General features: G+C 33.4%; 2 protein-coding genes across 2 annotated transcripts; both read left to right on the top strand.

The window, feature by feature from the left end:
* Positions 1–907: 907 nt before the first annotated feature.
* On the top strand, positions 908–3,963 carry WIN1 (HOPW1-1-interacting 1). The gene is made up of 3 exons (XM_021442789.2): positions 908–1,578; positions 2,123–2,557; positions 3,296–3,963. Exons 1-3 carry the CDS (start codon positions 1,189–1,191, stop codon positions 3,824–3,826), a joined length of 1,356 nt encoding a protein of 451 aa, XP_021298464.1. The 5' UTR covers positions 908–1,188; the 3' UTR covers positions 3,827–3,963.
* Positions 3,964–11,197: 7,234 nt separating this feature from the next.
* Positions 11,198–12,349, top strand: LOC110427284 (Integrase-type DNA-binding superfamily protein). Its single transcript, XM_021442774.2, has one exon. The coding sequence runs from the start codon at positions 11,198–11,200 to the stop codon at positions 12,140–12,142; it is 945 nt and encodes a 314-aa protein (XP_021298449.2). The 3' UTR covers positions 12,143–12,349.
* The last annotated feature ends 6,744 nt before the right edge of the window (positions 12,350–19,093 follow it).

Genomic DNA, 19,093 nt, shown 5'->3' on the forward strand with positions numbered 1-19,093 from the left:
GAGCTTGGACCTTTTTATTATCATTAATCTCGACGGTCTGCACCTTTACGTCCTCTTTATCCTTTTCCAAAAGAAGGAAAGAAATTGACTGTCATGGTTATTTGTACTCTACAGATGAAAGACGCAGCCCCAGTTAAATCCTTGTTTGATTAGTCAAAGATCAAAATTTCCGATTAGTACTGCCGCCAGCCAGACCTACTTTTGAACTTTGATGAATGTAACTCAAATTGAAAAATGAATCAATTAGAAGGTAGAGGGAGACGTGAGGAATTGAAAATTAAGATTTTTTGTTGTCAAGGTTTGACGTACCCAAGATAGCAATAGGTGGCGACAATGGCTAGATTTTGACTGGACACTAGATATTAATTTTGATAATAATTAATTTTTCATTAAAGTTAAAAAGTGTGTTTAAACATGGTTAAAGTCTTGTTTTAATAGAAATCAATATTTAAAGATTCATTTGAATATAATAAAAAAAAGTGACTTCATGGAAAAAATAACTACAATTTAAGTCCTTTTTACTATTTATTAATATGATTTTAAGTATTTTTAGAAGATTTTTTAAATTAAATTAATATTGCTTGACTCGTGACATCGTGATACCAAACTCAACAAATTCTCTTTATAGCTAGATGTTGCCAAAAGAAAATAAAATAGATAGATACTTAAATATTAAATATTTGAAATTACATTTTGAACAGAAAAGGAAAAAAGGCAACCGTAAACGGGAAACTAAAAGCCTAAAAGATTAAAGGCGACGTGCCCTAAACCCACTTGTACAACTATGTTGCAAAAACCGACCCGGTATCCCAAGACCGGTGACCAATCAACGGGTTCGACGGGTCAATCTTCGGGTCGGGTCTAAGAACAGTAGCAGAGGAAAAAGAACAAGAATTTTAAACCCCAGCCTCCTCTTTGCCTCCAAATTGCTGCAATCAATACTGGAATCAGTTCATTTGTGGAATTATTAATAATCATTTGATCTTTTTGTCAGAATCGCCACCTTTTTCATTATTCCCCCACGAAACCAAATTCTTTAGTTTTTTTCCATTGCTTCTATCTTTTTTTTGGTAGAAGTAAACCAAATTTTCCCCTTTGCTATATAAACCCCCCACCCCAAAACCAGAACCCGACAGAACAAAATCAAAGCTTTACCAAGACCCAACAAAGAGAATAAAAAATAAAAAAATGGGTTCTCTCCAGCTTTTTCACAGCTTCTCAGTTTCAGTTTCCCCGGCGACCAATCTCCGCCGTCCGTTGAACAAAGGGAGAGTGAGTGCATGTCTAAACGTGGACGTGGAAGCACCAAATCCGTTGAAAATGAAGTCGGGTGGAAGCAAGGAAGTGATAGAGGAAGAAGGGAAGGTTCTTGTTGGGACGTATGCAAGAGCTCCGGTGGTACTGTCCCGTGGCAAAGGCTGTAAATTGTACGATCCTGAAGGGCGAGAGTTTCTTGATTGTGCAGCTGGGATTGCTGTCAATGCGCTTGGTCATGGGGATCCTGATTGGGTCAGGGCGGTTACAGAGCAAGCTAATGTGCTTGGTCATGTTAGTAATGCCTACTATTCCATTCCTCAGGTGAGAGTTTTTTTTTTTTTAATTTGGGGTTTTTTTTTTCATTTATGGGTAAGTTTTGTTTTTGGTTTTTTTATTGAAAGGGTAAGTCTTTTTTTATTTTTCGTTTAATTAAATTTCGTGTTTTTTTGTTGGATTGTTGAATTTTAGCTGTGCTTGCATTTTGATTCTAATATAATTGTCCGATATAAAAGTAATATCAGGCATGTTGTTATCTACTAAAATTACATTATTTTTAATTAAATATTTATTTGCTTTTTGAAGCAAAAGCAATTACCAAAACAATGCTGAAATAAACAGGATCATTTCATTTCCTACATAATGATTTCTATTTTGATGCTATAATAGTGAAGCAAGCACAGAATTTTGCATATTCTTATGGGAAAATAAAAACCTATTATCATTTCTGTGTTAATTAGAAATTCCTTTCGTTCTCTAGAATGGCTAATAAATGATTGGTTTGATTAGCATGAGAGATATACAAATTTAGCTAATGTTTTATGTTTTTTGACCTGTTTATCAGATGGGATATATTTTGTTGTTGTAGGTGGAGCTTGCAAAACGTCTTGTGGCTAATTCTTTTGCTGATCGTGTATTTTTCTCAAACTCTGGAACGGAGGCGAATGAGGCTGCTATTAAGTTTTCCAGGAAGTTTCAAAGATTTACACATCCTGATGATGCACAGCCTGCCACTGGTTTTATCTCTTTTACTAATAGCTTCCATGGTAGGACCTTGGGAGCCCTTGCTTTGACAAGTAAAGAACATTATCGTTCACCATTTGAGCCTGTTATGCCCGGAGTTACTTTCCTGGAGTATGGCAATATACAAACTGCGAAAGATCTTATCCAGCAGAGAAAAATTGCTGCTGTATTTGTTGAACCCATTCAGGGCGAAGGTGGAATATACAGTGCAAAAAAGGAATTCCTGCAAGCTTTGCGAAAGGCATGTGATGATGCTGGGTGCCTCCTGGTTTTTGATGAGGTACACAGCTTCCTCCTGTTTTAGAGATAAGTTCAATTCAGATGTTAGATCAAATCTTGTCTAAATGTCTTGAGCAGATTTGATTTATGGTTGATCTCTTGCTACCTTATTGTAATGGACTTGGGTGTAACTGTGCTTAATCATCATTAAGTTGAAAAAAGAAAAATACTGAAGCCTCTTAACTTTGCTTGAAACAAATTTACAAGATATCCTCAGATTACATTAAAGTCATAAATTTATTAGGATAGAGTAAGATCAACGATATTGTTTTGTCACAAGGATCTCTGATTTAGACTTTACAAGTAAACTTTAATATGATAGTAGAGTAATGGGCCATAGAAGATAAGTAAAAGTTGTTAATCCTATTTTCTTCTGCACAGGTAACAGAGAAAGTAGTAATAGACTAGTTCCAATTTTAAAGCATACTTTGAAGACAAGCCTTTGGTAGCTTTCTTTTTTCTTTTAGGTTTTTTGAGACTTTGGTGGCTTCTTTGGTATAATATAACGGGTAAAGCCTTTCAATTGGTACAAGTGATAGGATACTTTTCTTCGGTGCTATAGAGATGTCAAAGAAGGAGCTCTGGCATAGGATGTGTAGGTTAGGTTTATAAAAGTTATGCTGATTTATGAGATGCAGAACAGTAGCTCTGTTTTGGTTCATTTATTCCTAAATACATCTTGTGCCAGAAATGATTCTAACATTTGCTATCATTGTTACAATTACTCTCATATTCATAGGTTCAATGTGGATTGGGTCGAACTGGTTATCTCTGGGCACATGAAGAATACGGTGTATACCCAGATATAATGACACTTGCCAAGCCTCTTGCGGGAGGTCTTCCAATAGGTGCTACTTTAGTAACAGAAAGAGTTGCTTCTGCTGTAGCCCATGGAGACCACGGAAGTACTTTTGCTGGTTCACCTCTTGTTTGTAGTGCTGCTATTGCTGTTTTAGATAAAATTGCAAATCCCAGTTTCTTGTCCAGCGTCTCAAAGAAAGGTCATTACTTCAAAGAATTGTTGATCAAAAAGCTTGGAGGAAATGCACACGTGAAAGAAGTGCGAGGTTTGGGTCTTCTAATTGGAATAGAGCTAGATGCATCAGCTTCACCCCTTGTAGATGCCTGTCGAAATTCTGGGCTTATAGTATTAACCGCAGGGCAAGGAAATGTTGTGAGATTGGTGCCACCATTGATCATCTCAGAGAAAGAATTGGAGCATGCAGCTGATATTCTAGATGAATGTTTACCAGCACTTGATAGTAACTGAGAACTGGAGAATTGGTGACAACAGTTGGTCCTAAATGAGACATGTAGAATGTTTAATTATGAAATTTGCAGCTGTAATGTTGAACTAATAGAACAATCAAAATCCCATAATTATTCTAAAATTTATGTCAACCCCCATTTGTATTGTCTTGTCTATTTTAGTATTCAAATAGGCTTGCTTCTTCTTCTTCCCTTTTGTTTTTTAATTTTAATCAAGTTGCAACTTGAAGTATTGTATGTAACGCATTGAAAGTCATAAAGCTAGGAAATTATAGCTTCCAAAATTTTCCCTTTTTATTTATTTCCTTTTTGTATTTGGTTTCGGCTTGATTCTTTGATTCTTTCGAAGTTGGATGGTAGAGCCTACCGGATTGGATTTTGGGCCGACACAGCCTGTTTCTTTTGCTTCTAATCTATTCTTTATTTTCTCTTACCCTCCAAAACTATGCCCATTGAGGTTAAATATTTAAGGGCAAAATATTGATTTTTTAAAATTTTATTCATAATTTTTCATGAATTTATAATATTCGAAATAAATAATTCATTCTAAAATTTTTTTTTTATTAAACATATAAATCTAATCGTTAATTAATCATTATTATTTTCGTTAGTTTGATGATTTGGTAATTATTTTAAACAATTATACCCTTCATTAATTTTAAAACTTACCAAACTATATAAATTATAATTTTTTATTTTTAAATATTTTTTCTCTACTATTAAAAAAAAAATCTCTTTACCTTTTTCTCTCAACGCCACCTCGTGATCAAAGGGCAGATTAGGGGAACGCTGGCCGATCAGAAGGGAATGTGCTCCCTTGAGGTCCGTGCCCCTTTCCCCCAAGGGAGCATTGAAATTATACTCCCCCAAAACAATTTTAAGAGTAAAATATTTTGATTTTTTTTAATTTTAATTATAATTTTATATAAATCTATTATTATTTGAAATGAATAATTCGTCTCAAACGAATTTTTTTGTTGGACATACAAGTAAAGTCGTTAATCAATTCTTATTGTTTTCATTAATTTGATGATGTAGTAATTTTTTTTATATAATTTTATTTTTTATTAATTTTAAAAATTATCATATTATATAAATTATAATTTTTTATTTTTAAAATTTTTTCTCTTCTATTCATAATAAATCTCCTTACCTTTTACTGTCGATGGTCGGCCAACTTGCAACTAGAGAGACGCCCAAGGGAGCATCGATCGACTGGAGGGAAGTGTGCTCCTTTGCCATGCTCTCCCTCCCCAAAGTAACGGCAGGATTATACTCCACCAAGACAATTTTAAGGATAAAATATTTAAAGGTAAAACATTTTGATTTTCTTAAATTTTAGTCATAATTTTATATAAATTCATTATTATTTGAAATGAACAATTTGTCGCTAAACAATATATTTTGTTGAATACATAAATTCAAACGTTAATCAATAATTATTGTTTTATTAATTTGATGATGTGATAATTTTTTTCGAATAATTTTACTTTTCATTAATTTTAAAAATTACTACATTATATAAATTATAATTTTTCATTTAAAATTTTTTTTTTCTCATTTAAAAAAAATCACTCTACCCTTTTCTTGCAATTGAAAGAGAGCACTAGTCTACCAAGTAGGAGTGTGCTCCCCTAAGGTTTGCGCTCCCCCTCCTCAAGGGAGAGTCGAGATTTCGCTCCCCAGCAGAGCTTGATTTGGGGGAGTGAGAGATCCGGTTGATTCTGACATTATCAAATGCAATCATAAGGTGGCTGGTTGACATAAGGAAACATTGTCATCCGGTTTGAGAGAAAGGAAAATAATGTAAAAAAAAAAGAAAAAAGAAAAATATTTTAGATATTTTACATTTATTCGTTAATGTCGTTAATGTTGAATTATCTATTTTAAATATTACTGAACCTTAGTAAAATTATAACTAAACCTTAAGAAGATTAAAATATTTTACCTAATATTTAAATAAAACCCTACACTGTTCCCTTCCTTTTTCTGTCTCAAAACTTCTGGCGCCCTGTCACTATTGGTGGTTCCACCTATGGCTGCCAGAAGCTTCCTCTCCCTTTTCCCTGTTCTTTCTTCCTTGTAAATTTTCTCTCCTTTCAACTAATCTCTCTCTCTCCTGCCGTCACAGTGAACATTGCTAGAATGACAAACTGAACAATCTGTCTTTCCTGCTTGACATATAGATGTTGTGAAAATGATTAAGATTACATAAAGCTACCTAGTTTAGAAGGAACAAGTGGTTCCATGATACAACTAACCCATGCACAACTGATTTACCTACTCCAACATGACCACATCGCTTGCAGCGTTCCTCAGCACACAATTTGATCACGGAACACTTTAGTGAGTTTATTATTTTGAAAAGAATTGTCTTAAAAGGTTGGCTAGAATGAGCAAAGGATTTGTTTCCTTATGTTTAAAGGTAAACTGTTGAAAAAGAGGAATGATGGACAATATCTCGGCTGATATTACTTGAAGCGTAACCTACGCGATTCCAGTGTTTGCTTTAGAGGACATCCTTAATCCTTCAAAAGATTTGCAGGGTAGGGGTCTCCCCCTTTTTCTCGCCTCGTTAGCTTTCTTGCATGTGTCTCTGCATTCCTCCCTGGAGTGTCATCATTGAGCCTACGCTAATCACACGTTTGTAGCGGTCCAGTCCAGGTTGAGTCATGGTATGGAGTCACCAGTAACCCTCTGGGAAATTAAATACTCTACTACATAATATATATGCTTAATTATTATCTTCAGCAGAAATGAAAACCAAATATTTTAAGTAAACCCTAAGCCAGTTCTAGTACTGAAATAGAAACTCGCATTTAGTTAAACATAGTCCAAGCCCAGCGTTCACTTCTAGGCTCGATACTGACAAGACCGGTTCTGGGGGCCTGAACCAATGAAGCAAATCCACCTTTTTCTTTGACCACTATTCATCTCTGCTCCAAGACTACTATTCTTGTGAAAAGGGCACATGGGTAAATGGAAGAATATTCATAAGTGGCCCTATCAAATGGCTCAAAAGGAGGAAAATTAGTACAAAAGTTTGTAGCATCTGATCTGAGCAGGATTCTACATTTCCCCACACAAGCAAAAGCCAAATGCAATGGAAATTATCAAAATCAGCCCAAAAAACAACAGAAAAAGAAAACACAGAGGCTGGAGTTTTACTTGACACAAAAAAACACAGTTTCGAAGTACAAGAACCATAAAGATATCATAATAGCATACTTTCTTTGTCTTCTTTCTTCTTGGGATTTTCTCACTAATCTTTTTCCCTCTCTCTCTCTCTCTGCTTCTTTCTCAGAACCCCAAGTTCTAGTATAAAACTGGCCTCATTGCAATTGAAGAACTCTCAGTCCAATGAGTGCTAAAACTAACACACCAATAAAAGCCATCGCGTGCTTCAGTACCCACTTTCTCTTGGGAACAACAGCCCCATCCCTCCCTCTCTCTCCATAGATAGAGTTGTTTAGAGACTTATAGACCGACATTCTTTTTTGTTCCTAGCGAATGTTTCTTCAAATATCAAAGTGAGAGTATCCCAATTCCACTACCACCTTGAAAAATGCCCAAAATAAAGCCAACAACCTCAATCTGTGCAGCTGTTCTCTTGCATGTGTTAGTGTCTTCTCGGAGGGAGAAAGATTTGAGTTTTTTTTGCATGGACTATTTGCCGAAGCATAATCGAAGAATAATATTGACTTCAAACATAGTTCAGCCTGATGTCTTTGATGGACCACTGATCATTTGTTTGTGCTTTGCTACATACAGTTTCTATTTTGTTTCTCTTAGTCAAAGCCAAACTAAACTATACGAGACAGCAAAAGTTGCATTGATTTTGCTTCTAACATGGGAATTTTCAATAACCTCGGTTTTCTTATTGTCTCGGCTTTTGTTTTTGCATGAAGATGAGGGAAAATCTTTAACTATAAACCTCTTTTAATATTATTATTTTTTCAATATTTTACACTTACCAAAGAGGAATCTGGTATAGAGTACAAATTTCAACACATAAACTTGGTTAGAAAGAAGGGAAGAAGGGTAGCATGCATGGATCCACTATCACATGAAACCAAAACATTACTGTTCTATTAGTCAAACATATTGTTAATTATATGCATATTAATGTCTCATTTCGACATAGTTTTTGCAGTGAGTTATTGTTCTTGCACCTTCGGACTTGAGTAAATAAATGTAGTGTTGAATCTCGAAAGAGTATAGCTGCTACATGAGTAGATGTTGGGGTATATTAATATTGTTTGCCTTTGTCTTGTTGCTGTCAAACTATTGAGACTTTAAGCATGCAAATTTTTTATTGACACCAATCTTTTAGGAAAGTATATATAATTATCATAATAAAAAGTTTAGCCACTCGATAGTAGATGTATATATCTCTTTGTTTAAAAGACCGTTCGAAATTTTTTTTTTAAAAAATAAAAACATAAAATTATTAATATATAATAATATTTTAAGATGTTGTCAACACATTCAACAAAAATTAACATTATCCTTGATGTAGGGCTCGAAAATGTTGGATATTAGAGGCTCCCATTTATTTATTTTTCCCATAGCACAATTGATTTCCATGAAATTATCAAAGTCTCATGGAAATTCAACGATTTATCAAAATATATATTGAGGAAATATTGCCTAAAAGGTTCAACAATTTTTACAATCTTTTAACAATGTCACCTACATATAATTATCCCTAAAATAAATTTTTGGTTAAAAAAAAACCTCCAACTACACTCTTTGTAAATCTGTGCATTGCTTCATGGACAGTAGTGGGCTAACCTAGATGTCATGTACAGATTTTTTATGCAATGAAATATTTCAATCTTTCAAAAAAAAAATGGATTGAGGGTATTTTGAGAATTTTGATTAACAAAATTAATGGTTTAACCCTTTTTTATTATAGAAGTTTTTTTTTTTTGAAAGATTTTTACAATAGAAGTTATTTATAGGGTGTTAATTGAAAAAAAAAATTACAAGAGTATCATTTGAAAAAAGTTAAAATTACATAAAAATGTAAGTGGAGTTTGTTTTTTTTTTTAAAAAAAAATAGTCATTCTATATAAATCTATAATCCATTTTGTATCTTCAATTTATCTAAAATATTGTTGATTATGAGTAGCTTGTGATCTACTTTTATTAAGAACATCAAGATGTATATATTAGCCAAGGTAAAGTAGCACACTTATTTTCAACTAACAATACGTAGTGGTGGGAACAAAAATAAGTTTATATTAAGCAAACAATAAGTAGTTTTGATACAAATCACAAGCACATATTTAGGCGCAATCATTGAAATTAAACTAGAATTATGTGTGCAACAGATAAATAGAACTAAGAATTTTATACTAAATTGATGTATTTCCAACATGACTTACTGAAATTTGAGCAATTCATTTTGAACTTGAAAATGATCAAAAATATAAAATTCAAATCTGAATACCATCCAAATCTAATCCGACGTGACCAATCAAATTGCCACCTATATATCAACACTTTATCCATTAACCTCAATTAAAAAAAAAAGGAAAAAAGAGAGGTTATAAGTGCATTAGCAAGAGCTCAGTTCACCACTTTTAGAATTATCACAAGAGACTTGGCAGTGGTTTCATTATTGTCTTGGCAAATGTATCCCTTTTTGTCAAAAATCTAATTTGATAAGATATGAAGTACTTATATTTTTACGTATACGATTCATTTTTAATTTATCCGATATGAAATTTTATAATATTTTTTTATTTAACTTCGTGTCATCTTTATCATGAGTCAAATCACTTTATTTACTCTTACTCCACTCATTAGAATATTCAATGATTTTAAAGTTAGGTCTGAATTGATTTTAATATCATTTTGTAATAAAATAATTATTTTTTAAAAATATTAATTTAATAAAATATACAATGTTTACACTTACAAATTTAAAATTATTTTTTTTCCGACATCAGATTTCATAATATAGGAATTAACCTACTCAAATTAATTTTCATCAAAATCATTTCTTTGAACTTATCAAAATGTATAAAATTAGTTTAACTTTTATCCATTTGAGATGATGTTGCAACCATCTTTCAAGTTAAGCATTTAAACGATGTTGTAATCAGAAATCTTATATTTTCATAATGAACAAAAATAAATGAATTACTCAAATGAGTGAGGTTTAAAGAGCTGAAAGCTGCCACAATTATGATAATCAATGTCACATCAGGCTTTGATTGATCGAGTGAATAAATGCTTACAAATATATCAAATAATGAAAAAATTGTAGCAAATTAACAGAACGAAAACACAGAATTACTCAGAAAAAAGTAAGTATTGTAGCTAGGGAAAATAATATAAAGCCAAGGGGTTTGGGTTGTTTAATATAGTTGAAATATTTCAATTTCAATAGATTATGCCTCAAGTAAATGCAAAACAAGGGGAAAAGACTTATAGTGTAAGAAATGGCATTTGATTGACAGCGTCCGGACCTTTCATACGCCAAAGGGCCTCTCAACCCATACCACCATCATCGCCATCTTCATCAAGCTGGCACCATCAGTCCACTTGCATATCGGTTCTTCAACTGTCTCCACACGGTTACTCCCCTGAACCTGTCTTACACCAAATCCCTTCTCCGTAATAACCGAGCAATCAATTTGGAAAAAATCGTCGACATCTGTCAATAGTCACAGCGTCAAACAATCTAATCCTTTGATGCCAACCTGACGTCACGCAATCCGACGGCTGCCAACCCATCATCCACCCTCGAGATTACGCACTCTTTAATAGCTATTATACTCTAGGATTTCCTCCCCCAAGTTCTAGACTGCCCATCATCTTTTACTTTATTGACTATCATGTCCCTCCTCTAATTCATCAGGACCGGAATCCAGAGATTCCAATGGGGTAGGGCTATTTCTGACCTTTCAAGTCCTTAATCTCCCCCCGTCATATCACCTTCGTCACACTTCTAGGTTAATGACATTCTAATCCCTTAAATAAGTTTACTTGAATTTCCACAATAGGGGTTTTTCCGTAATTTTAAGCCTAAATCATCCTTTCTTCGTGGTGTGACGTTTTGGACCTCTCCTTGAGAGAATGGTTCCGTTACAATTGGTTGTATATTCGAACAAAATATAAGGGCAAAATGGGTAATCTGGGAAGGAATATCCCACTGCTACTTGCAATGTAAATGTTACGGATTACGGTCTCATCGAAATTGACAAGAATATCTTCAATTTCTAAATAAAATCTTTTTTGTTAAAATAGATAATTAATTATTAATTAATATTTTATTTTTCTCTATAAATATGGTTAATACCGCACTTATTTATCCAATTCAATGAATTTCTCATTTTGCCAGTCTCTCTTCAGCCCAACAATGCAAAGCTCTGCCATTGTCAACTACCATCCTTTACAAACCGTTTCCGTCTTCTGTAGGCCAGAGACGTCTGAAACAATCGAAACGCCATGCCTTTACAAGCCTCTCGGTGCTTCTTCTTCTCACTTCTCTTCTTGTTCCTCAACGATAGCCCCTACCCATTTCTACAGGCAAAACTATCTACCCATTTACGCTGATATCTCCGGCGTTTTTTCATCACTTAATGCCCTTGATAAGATTCATGAAACTGAACTTGAAACCATAATGGAAACTCGTCCAGAAACGCCTCCAGTTCTCGACGGAATAGCTGCTGTGGTTGGCCAACACGTTCTCTTTGGTAACAAAGCCAACCCCACCGCTCCCACCACCACAACCGAACTCAGCAATAGTATAATTCTATCGGATGCTAACAGTAGTAAACTAGAAGCTCCAGGTTTCGTTTCCGCGTCTCAACGTTTCGGGTCTAACAAGAGAAACGTCAGTCCTGCTGTTGCTGTTTCAGTGCAGAAAAGCTACAGAGGGGTACGAAAGAGGCCATGGGGAAGGTGGTCAGCGGAAATACGTGACCGTATTGGGCGGTGCCGGCACTGGCTAGGCACGTTCGACACGGCTGAGGAGGCTGCGCGTGCATATGACGCCGCGGCCAGGCGGCTGAGAGGGTCAAAAGCCAAGACCAACTTTGAAATTCCATCGGTTTTGCCTCTCGCATCACCCTCTACTTCATCTTCATCGTCGGAGGCAAAGAAGAAGGTCAAATGTAAAGTGAAAACTGAGAGGAAATGCGCAGTGGTTACCTCCGTGGCTCATTTGTTCAGTCCAAGTAGCTTTGGTGGCAGTGAAGGGAAAGGGAATGTGGAGTTGGAGTTGAAATTGGGTGTGGGACTTAATAGCAAGGGTGCTGCATCAAATACTAGTTTAGTGAAAAAGTCAATTCCTCTCTGTTAGTAGTTTCTTTTGACCTTTTTGGTTTTAACTTTCTTTTTTGAGGCTTCTAGCAACTAAAAATCATGGTGTGGGAAGAAACTTTTTGTTTTGCATGTGCATGGAAGCAAAGGAAAAGTGCTTCTCTCTGGGCTGTAAGTAGTCTAAATCTAGGAAGATATATATGAATACATGGAAAGAAACTGAAAAATATTATGGTAAATTAATCTTCTCTGCCTGTTTGAATGACTATCCTCCTTTTTCTTTTGGGTTCTTGGTTATTGTTTGGGTTGAACTGAGAGAGATAGAGAGTGATCTTTAATTCAAGCAAGTTTGGTGGTGGAGTGCACGATTTGCATATAAACAGTGACTAAATAGTGGGTTTTTTTTTTGGAGTATATTTTCAGCAATATTTAGCTTTCTTGAATGTAGTCACAGAGAGATGGCAGATGGTTTCTTGTTGCATGATGAAATGAATCTTTTACTATGAGTTTACTCCCTCTTAATCTGTTTGTCTATGTTTGCACTTCCAAGACTGGGTAATTAGTTTCTTTTTAAGGCAATTTTGATGTTACACTGTTTGAGTAAACAATGCTCATTTTAAGTTAATCATCTGCTGCACTCAAATCCCATGAGGGAGGAGGAGATTCTAATAATTTCTCCTTGAGTCTTTGCCTTGTAATAATAGATCTGAGTGATAAGATTCAAAAAAATAAAAAAAGAAAGAATTGTACTAGTCCAAAATGCATACAAGTCATAATTGCTGAACAACTTTTGGAAAGCAAACAAAATCCAAGACACTACTAGTCCTTTTCACTGACGTACGTGGCCTATCTTAGCTGAGTGTGGAGAGAGGGTGTGGTGACCTTTTTCCCAACCTGATTTCATGCAAGTAGTAGCTAGACTATATAAACCTAGTTTCAACATAAAGCTGTAAGATTGGAAAAGTAGATCATCATGAATAATCAAGTAGCAGTACAGTTGTAGCTTACAACCAAACTATGAAGGCTATTTTATTTTAAAGCTTTGAAGTGGTTTTTCTAGGGTTTTCAAAAGTAGTCGCCCTGGAAAGACGCGGTGAGACTTGAGAGAGTGAGATATTACTGATAGTTACTCGATCCAGCGTTTACTGCCGACTAATGGGGGCTAATGGTGGCAGAGCACCAATTGATTGGGTGTGGGGAGGATCAGAAGCAGAGTGAGAACAGTACAGTACGCCAACCCTGAGAAAGAGTGAAGACTGAAGAGAAAGTGAGTGAAAGATGTGCTAATTATCCCAGCTCATGTCTATTATCTCTCTGGGTGCAAAATCCAATACATATCATTTCCTTCTTATTACTATGCGTCAGTGAAGATACAGCTCCAAAACACTTCAGTTTGCTTCAGTAATTATGACTCACTGCTCCTTTTAAGAGATTAATTGAAATTGGAGTAGATGGCATGTACTCTTTGGCAGCTTCGAGCGTCCTTTATAGGTACGTAATCTAGGTCAAGTAATTATCTCATAGACCGAATCCATGGAATTATTGTTGGGCTCGTGGCCCCTGACACATGCAATGGTCAAGATTTGTCACCAAAAGAAAGGGTTTCTTTATGTCTCAAATATAACCCAAAATTGCACACAAAGGGCAGGGGAAGAGAGAAAAAAAGTTTGGACCTACAAAAGAGATTTACACTTAGACACCAAGTGTCTGCTAGTGTGATCGGGAAATGCATTAATCACAAAAGAATTAATGTGTTTCAGTCTCCAAGTAGTGAGATTTTGCAGGGGAACCCCTAGATATATTTATATATATATATATATGTACTCTTGACATTGTTCCAAATTGTTCTAAAGTTTGGCAAATAAAATTTAGACAAGAACATTATACCATTGATTTTGATAGTTTGTCGTTGATTTTTTTTCTTTACCACTGTAGGGTTCTTTTAGGTATATTTAGTGATTGACTTGGATTAATTATTTTGTCATTATTTTATACTTGAGTTGTGCAATTTATATTTAAACGGTATGGTGATATTGTATTGATGTTTTGCTTGAGGTCCAACAAATGGTAAAAGGAGTTATTGCTTTGGATCATGGAGGTTGATACACGTTCTACAGATGAAATTGACATTTTCAAATTATTCAATTTCTAAGCCATTGATGGAAGAATTCCTATGCTGTAAGGGTTTTTTTTGGTATTGGGTGATTTAGCTAAGTCAAAGAACATGTCTGATGACACTAGAAAAAATTAAGCAAAAAGATGTCGGGTGTAATTAAAAAATGGGTTGATCTCGGTTTTTTTCACCATATAATAAGTGAGACAAATGTCTATAGTATTTAGATAAAGTTAATTACACTGTATGAGAGGAATATTACTTAAAACTAAAGGTTTTGTGATTGAAAGCTTGTTAATTTGAAATACGAGGGACAATATATCTTTAAGCACTCAAGTGATTTCCCAAATATGTTGAATCAATTGTCTACTATGAAAAATTGACCTGGATGATGAATTACAACCATTGTTTCTTCTAAGGTTTTTTGCAAGACAATCAAGAAAAGACAATATGTTCAATGAAGAAGCCAGGTGAAAAGATACAGAATCCCAAACTAATCAAAGCTATTATCATAGAGAATACAAACAAAACCAAGAATACCGGCCTTGACATTAGAAGCCGCAAGAAGTCCAAGTCCAGGGATAATGACAAGTGTCATTATTGTGGCAAACTTGGTCATGTTATGCAGAATTGTATCGTCTTGAAGCAAAAGCAGAAAGATGGAAAAAGCAAGAAGAACTCAAATGAGAATAATGTTGCAGCAACGGATTCTCATGATGAAGTAGTTCTTCGGTTTGTACACATGATGATTTCAACCATATGCTGGTAAACCAAGCCATAAATGATTAATTAGGTCGACACTGATGCTACATATCACTGTGTTTTCAAGAAGTTGTTCACAACTTACAAAGCACGAGACTCTGGTTATACTAGGATGGGAAACAAAAATGTATCACTGATTGCAAGAATCGGTGATATCGTTGTACAACCAAGAATACGAGTAACACATTTACTTTGAAAGATGAGAGGCACATTCTATATCTGTGGTGAGAAAAGGTTGAAGATATTTGTGAGATAGTCCCTCAATTTCTCGGCTAAAGGCATGCCTGATCATTGTTTACTTGGTAAGTGTCAGAGTTTCATTTTGTAAGGCTTCTAAAAGGAAAGAAAATAGATTGGAATTAATAATTTTTTTATGTATGTGGTCCACTAAGGTTAGGCATTTGGTGGTAGTAGATATTTTGTTACTTTTATGCTTTTACGAAAACTTTTTTTTTTAAATATAGTTTTTATTAATCTCATCACTTGTATGTCATTTTAAGTTTCTAGCTTGAAAGGCAGAACAATCTTAATGGTATGAATGAACCAGTGAGAGTGAGAGAATTTGTACATCTATCAAAAAGAGCCAGCTACTTACAAATATTAGCGTAGCATCAAAAGCTAAAGGGTCAAGACTGCAAACCCATATCAAAAGATAAAAAAAACATGAGAGTTTGCTCATAATCTATCACTAAAAGAAAGAAAACAAAAGCTTAGCCTCTCAAGGAACAGAAGAAAAGCTTAATTCCTTTTGTGTATTTTTTAAAATTTTATGTCACGGTGGAAATAATGATAAAATTATTCTTAAAATGTTTTCGTAGCGACAATGACGGAGATTACACATTTAATAACTTTGAAGATTATTGATTAAAACATGAGATAAGACATGAGAAGACAAAACTTAAAACATTATAACATAATTATGTAGCTGAAACGATGGAGTGTGCATCATTAGGGAGAGAGTTAAATATATGTGGAGGATGGCTAAATTGTGAGGCATGTTCTGAGTGAAGTGATTATTAACACTAACTGTCACATAATTAACAAATCAACCTCAATTTCTTACTAAAAAGGGTTTGAAAATTTTTAAAAGCAAAAAGGAGAGGAAAAAAATTGTTGATTCGAAGATGTTGAAACTGTTTGTGAACAGTGGCAATTTTAATGCTAAAATAAGAAAGAAATCCACCAAAATTAATAGTTGAAAGAATCAAAGCTAGCAGGCCAGTTTTCCTTTTGGACTCTTGTGATAAAATTTCCAAGTTGTAAAGCATAAAAAACAAAATTGTGCAAAGAAAAGATACAGCCAAAACTTTAGATACGTACACATTGAAAGTAGACAAAGATGGAGTGTAGTGCATCCGTTTGGCTTGGTCTGACTGTCATTGCCATCAGAGGATCTCTAATCTTAGCTTTCACTGATCAGAAACCTGAGTCTGACTAAAAGTACAGAAAGATTTGCAGTGAGTTGGCAGACGTTCACACCCCGCTCCTCCTCTACCAGGAAAAGAAGCCCCTGAATCTTTGATATGATGTAAGAATTTTAAAAATGTTGAGCTGTTCGCAGTTTTCTTCTCCGAGTCTTGTCTGAAGATACTTTATGCACCATGCAATCTAACTTCCTAACTTGCTGTCAACTTAGACCTACACTTGACTTGCCACTTGTACACTAAAGCAGCTTCTTTGGAAAATTAATGTATCCTTTCTGGGATAATATCAAGGTTCATGGTAAAGGTTAGGAGGATTCCCTCTATGCTCACTCCTACTAGCCATTATATGCACTTTATTTTTCTATGATTATATAAATATTCATTGGGAAATGTTTGACATAAATTAAGATGATATATATAGAAGAAAAATAATAATATTTTTTTTGAAAAGCAAAAAATAATAATAATTAATGTAACGCTTCTTTTTAAATTGGACAAAAAGCAATGAGTTAAATGAGAAAGTGGTATTGTTTAAAATTAATAATATCTTAAACCATATATATACAGTATTTAATAAAATCATATTCTAATTTTTTAAAGAGAAAACTTCAACGGTAATAATTTAAATTTTCAAATTCAAAGTTTAAGAATGAGTAAGGTTTATGAGACAAAGAACATAAATACTTAAAAATATATATTTTGTTATGAAATAAATCTTAAGAGAATAATTATAAGAAAAATATAAAAAAAAGTATTTAGAAGGAGAAAAAGTATTTAAAGAGAGTAAAAAGATCGTATTCAAGTGTGTATTTACAAATGAAATAAAAAGACCTATTTATAGCATAATAACCCTTTATTTAGATTGATTTTACCAAATGAAGATAATACTAAGAGATTAAATAAATTAAATCCTAATGTTGATGTAATCTAATTTACATCCATATCTAGATATGCATAGTATAAATAGATATTCACAAAACTATTCATAACACTCCTCTTTAAATGTCTATTGTATCAAGTATATGCCTCATTAAAACATTATTAGAAAAAAACCTTGGGGGAAAAAAATCTGAGTGAAGATAAAAAAGTACATAATTCTTTTCAAGAATACGCTTTTGAAATACTATTTCATTAAAAACCTTATCAAGAAACACTCAGTGAGAAAAATCTTGATGAAGTAAAAGATTACAGTACGTATTTTACTCCTCCTAATGACTGCATTATAGAGATCTTTAAAATGATGCATTCTAATATTTCATATAAACTTTTCAAATGTTGTAATAAGAACGACTTTGGTGTACAAATCTGCTAAATAGTCACTTGTCTAAACTTGTTGAATATTCATATCATCATTTTCTTGGAGATCATGAGTAAAGAAGAATTTTGACAAAATATGTTTTGTTCTATCGCCTTTAACATATCTTTCTTTTTAACTGGACTATGCAAACAATATTATCTTCATATAATATTATTAGCATTTTTTTTTAGTTGATAAGCTACACGTTTCTCAAATATATTGAGTTACATATCTTAACTAGACACATTCATGACTTACCTCATGAATCGTTAAAATTTTTACATTGTTAGAATAAGTAACAGGTATAATTTATTTTATTTTATAAAACATTATGAAATAGTCATACCTCTAGATATGAGTAAGAAACCTATTTGAGATCGAGCGTTGTGTGGATTAGATGAATATTCTGCATCTGTAAAACCAATTAAATTTGATTTGAATGCATTTTGAATAATATAAGCGTAAATCCATTGTTTTTCGAAGATATCGAAGTATATGTTTAATTTCATTTTAATGTCTTTGAGTTGGATAAGAACTATATCTTGTTAATAAATTTTGAACTAATGATATATCAAGTCTGTATTGCTAGCAAGATACATTAGTGCTCTAATTGTAATGAAATACAATATTTCAGGACTAAGAAGTTTTTCATTATCTTCACGAGATCGAAAAACATTTTTTTACACATCCAATGACTTTATAATCATTGGTGAACTCAATGGATATGCTTTATCCATATAAAACTATTTTAGTACTTTTGCTATATAATTAGATTGATGAATAAAAATTTCATTTGTCAAATGTTTAATCTGAAAACCCAAACAAAATTTTATTTTTCCAAGGTCTGTCATCTCAAATTCTTTCTTTAAGCAATTCATCGCTTTTGATAACTCTTCAGAAGTTTCAATAATGTTTAAGTTATCAACATAAACAGTAATTATCAAAATTCAAATATGAATCTTTTTATAAAAACACATGGGCATATATGGTTATTTCTATATCCTTCTTTTAACAAATATTTACTAAGGCAATTGTACCACATGTGCTTGAATTGCTTTAATCCATATATATTTATTTAATTTAATTGAATAAATTTTTTAAAAATTTAAATTTTGTGCTTCATGCAATTTAAATCCTTCTAGATTTTTCATATAAATATCGATATCAAATAAGCCATATAAATAGAGTGTAGCTATATTCATTAGATACATTTCAATCTTCTCATATATTACTAGACTAATTGATATAGAATTATAATTGCATCCACCATAGAGAATATATCTCTTAATATTTAATACCAAAATTTTGGGTAAAGCCTTGTGCGACAGGTTGTGTTTTCTATTTCATAATCTCAATTTTCTCATTTCATTATACCACTGGTTTTACACCATTTAG

The sequence above is a fragment of the Theobroma umbraticum genome, unplaced genomic scaffold (genome assembly GCF_002168275.2).
Source record: "Theobroma umbraticum cultivar Fairchild unplaced genomic scaffold, ASM216827v3 scaffold_228.0, whole genome shotgun sequence".
In the NCBI taxonomy this organism is placed as follows: Eukaryota; Viridiplantae; Streptophyta; class Magnoliopsida; order Malvales; family Malvaceae; genus Theobroma; species Theobroma umbraticum.

Coding starts and splice junctions, on each gene's coding strand:
- WIN1 (XM_021442789.2), top strand. CDS start 1,189: ATGGGTTCTCTCCAGCTTTTTCACAGCTTCTCAGTTTCAGTTTCCCCG. Junction 1,579..2,122: donor CCTACTATTCCATTCCTCAG/GTGAGAGTTTTT, acceptor TTGTTGTTGTAG/GTGGAGCTTGCAAAACGTCT. Junction 2,558..3,295: donor GCCTCCTGGTTTTTGATGAG/GTACACAGCTTC, acceptor TCATATTCATAG/GTTCAATGTGGATTGGGTCG.
- LOC110427284 (XM_021442774.2), top strand. CDS start 11,198: ATGCAAAGCTCTGCCATTGTCAACTACCATCCTTTACAAACCGTTTCC.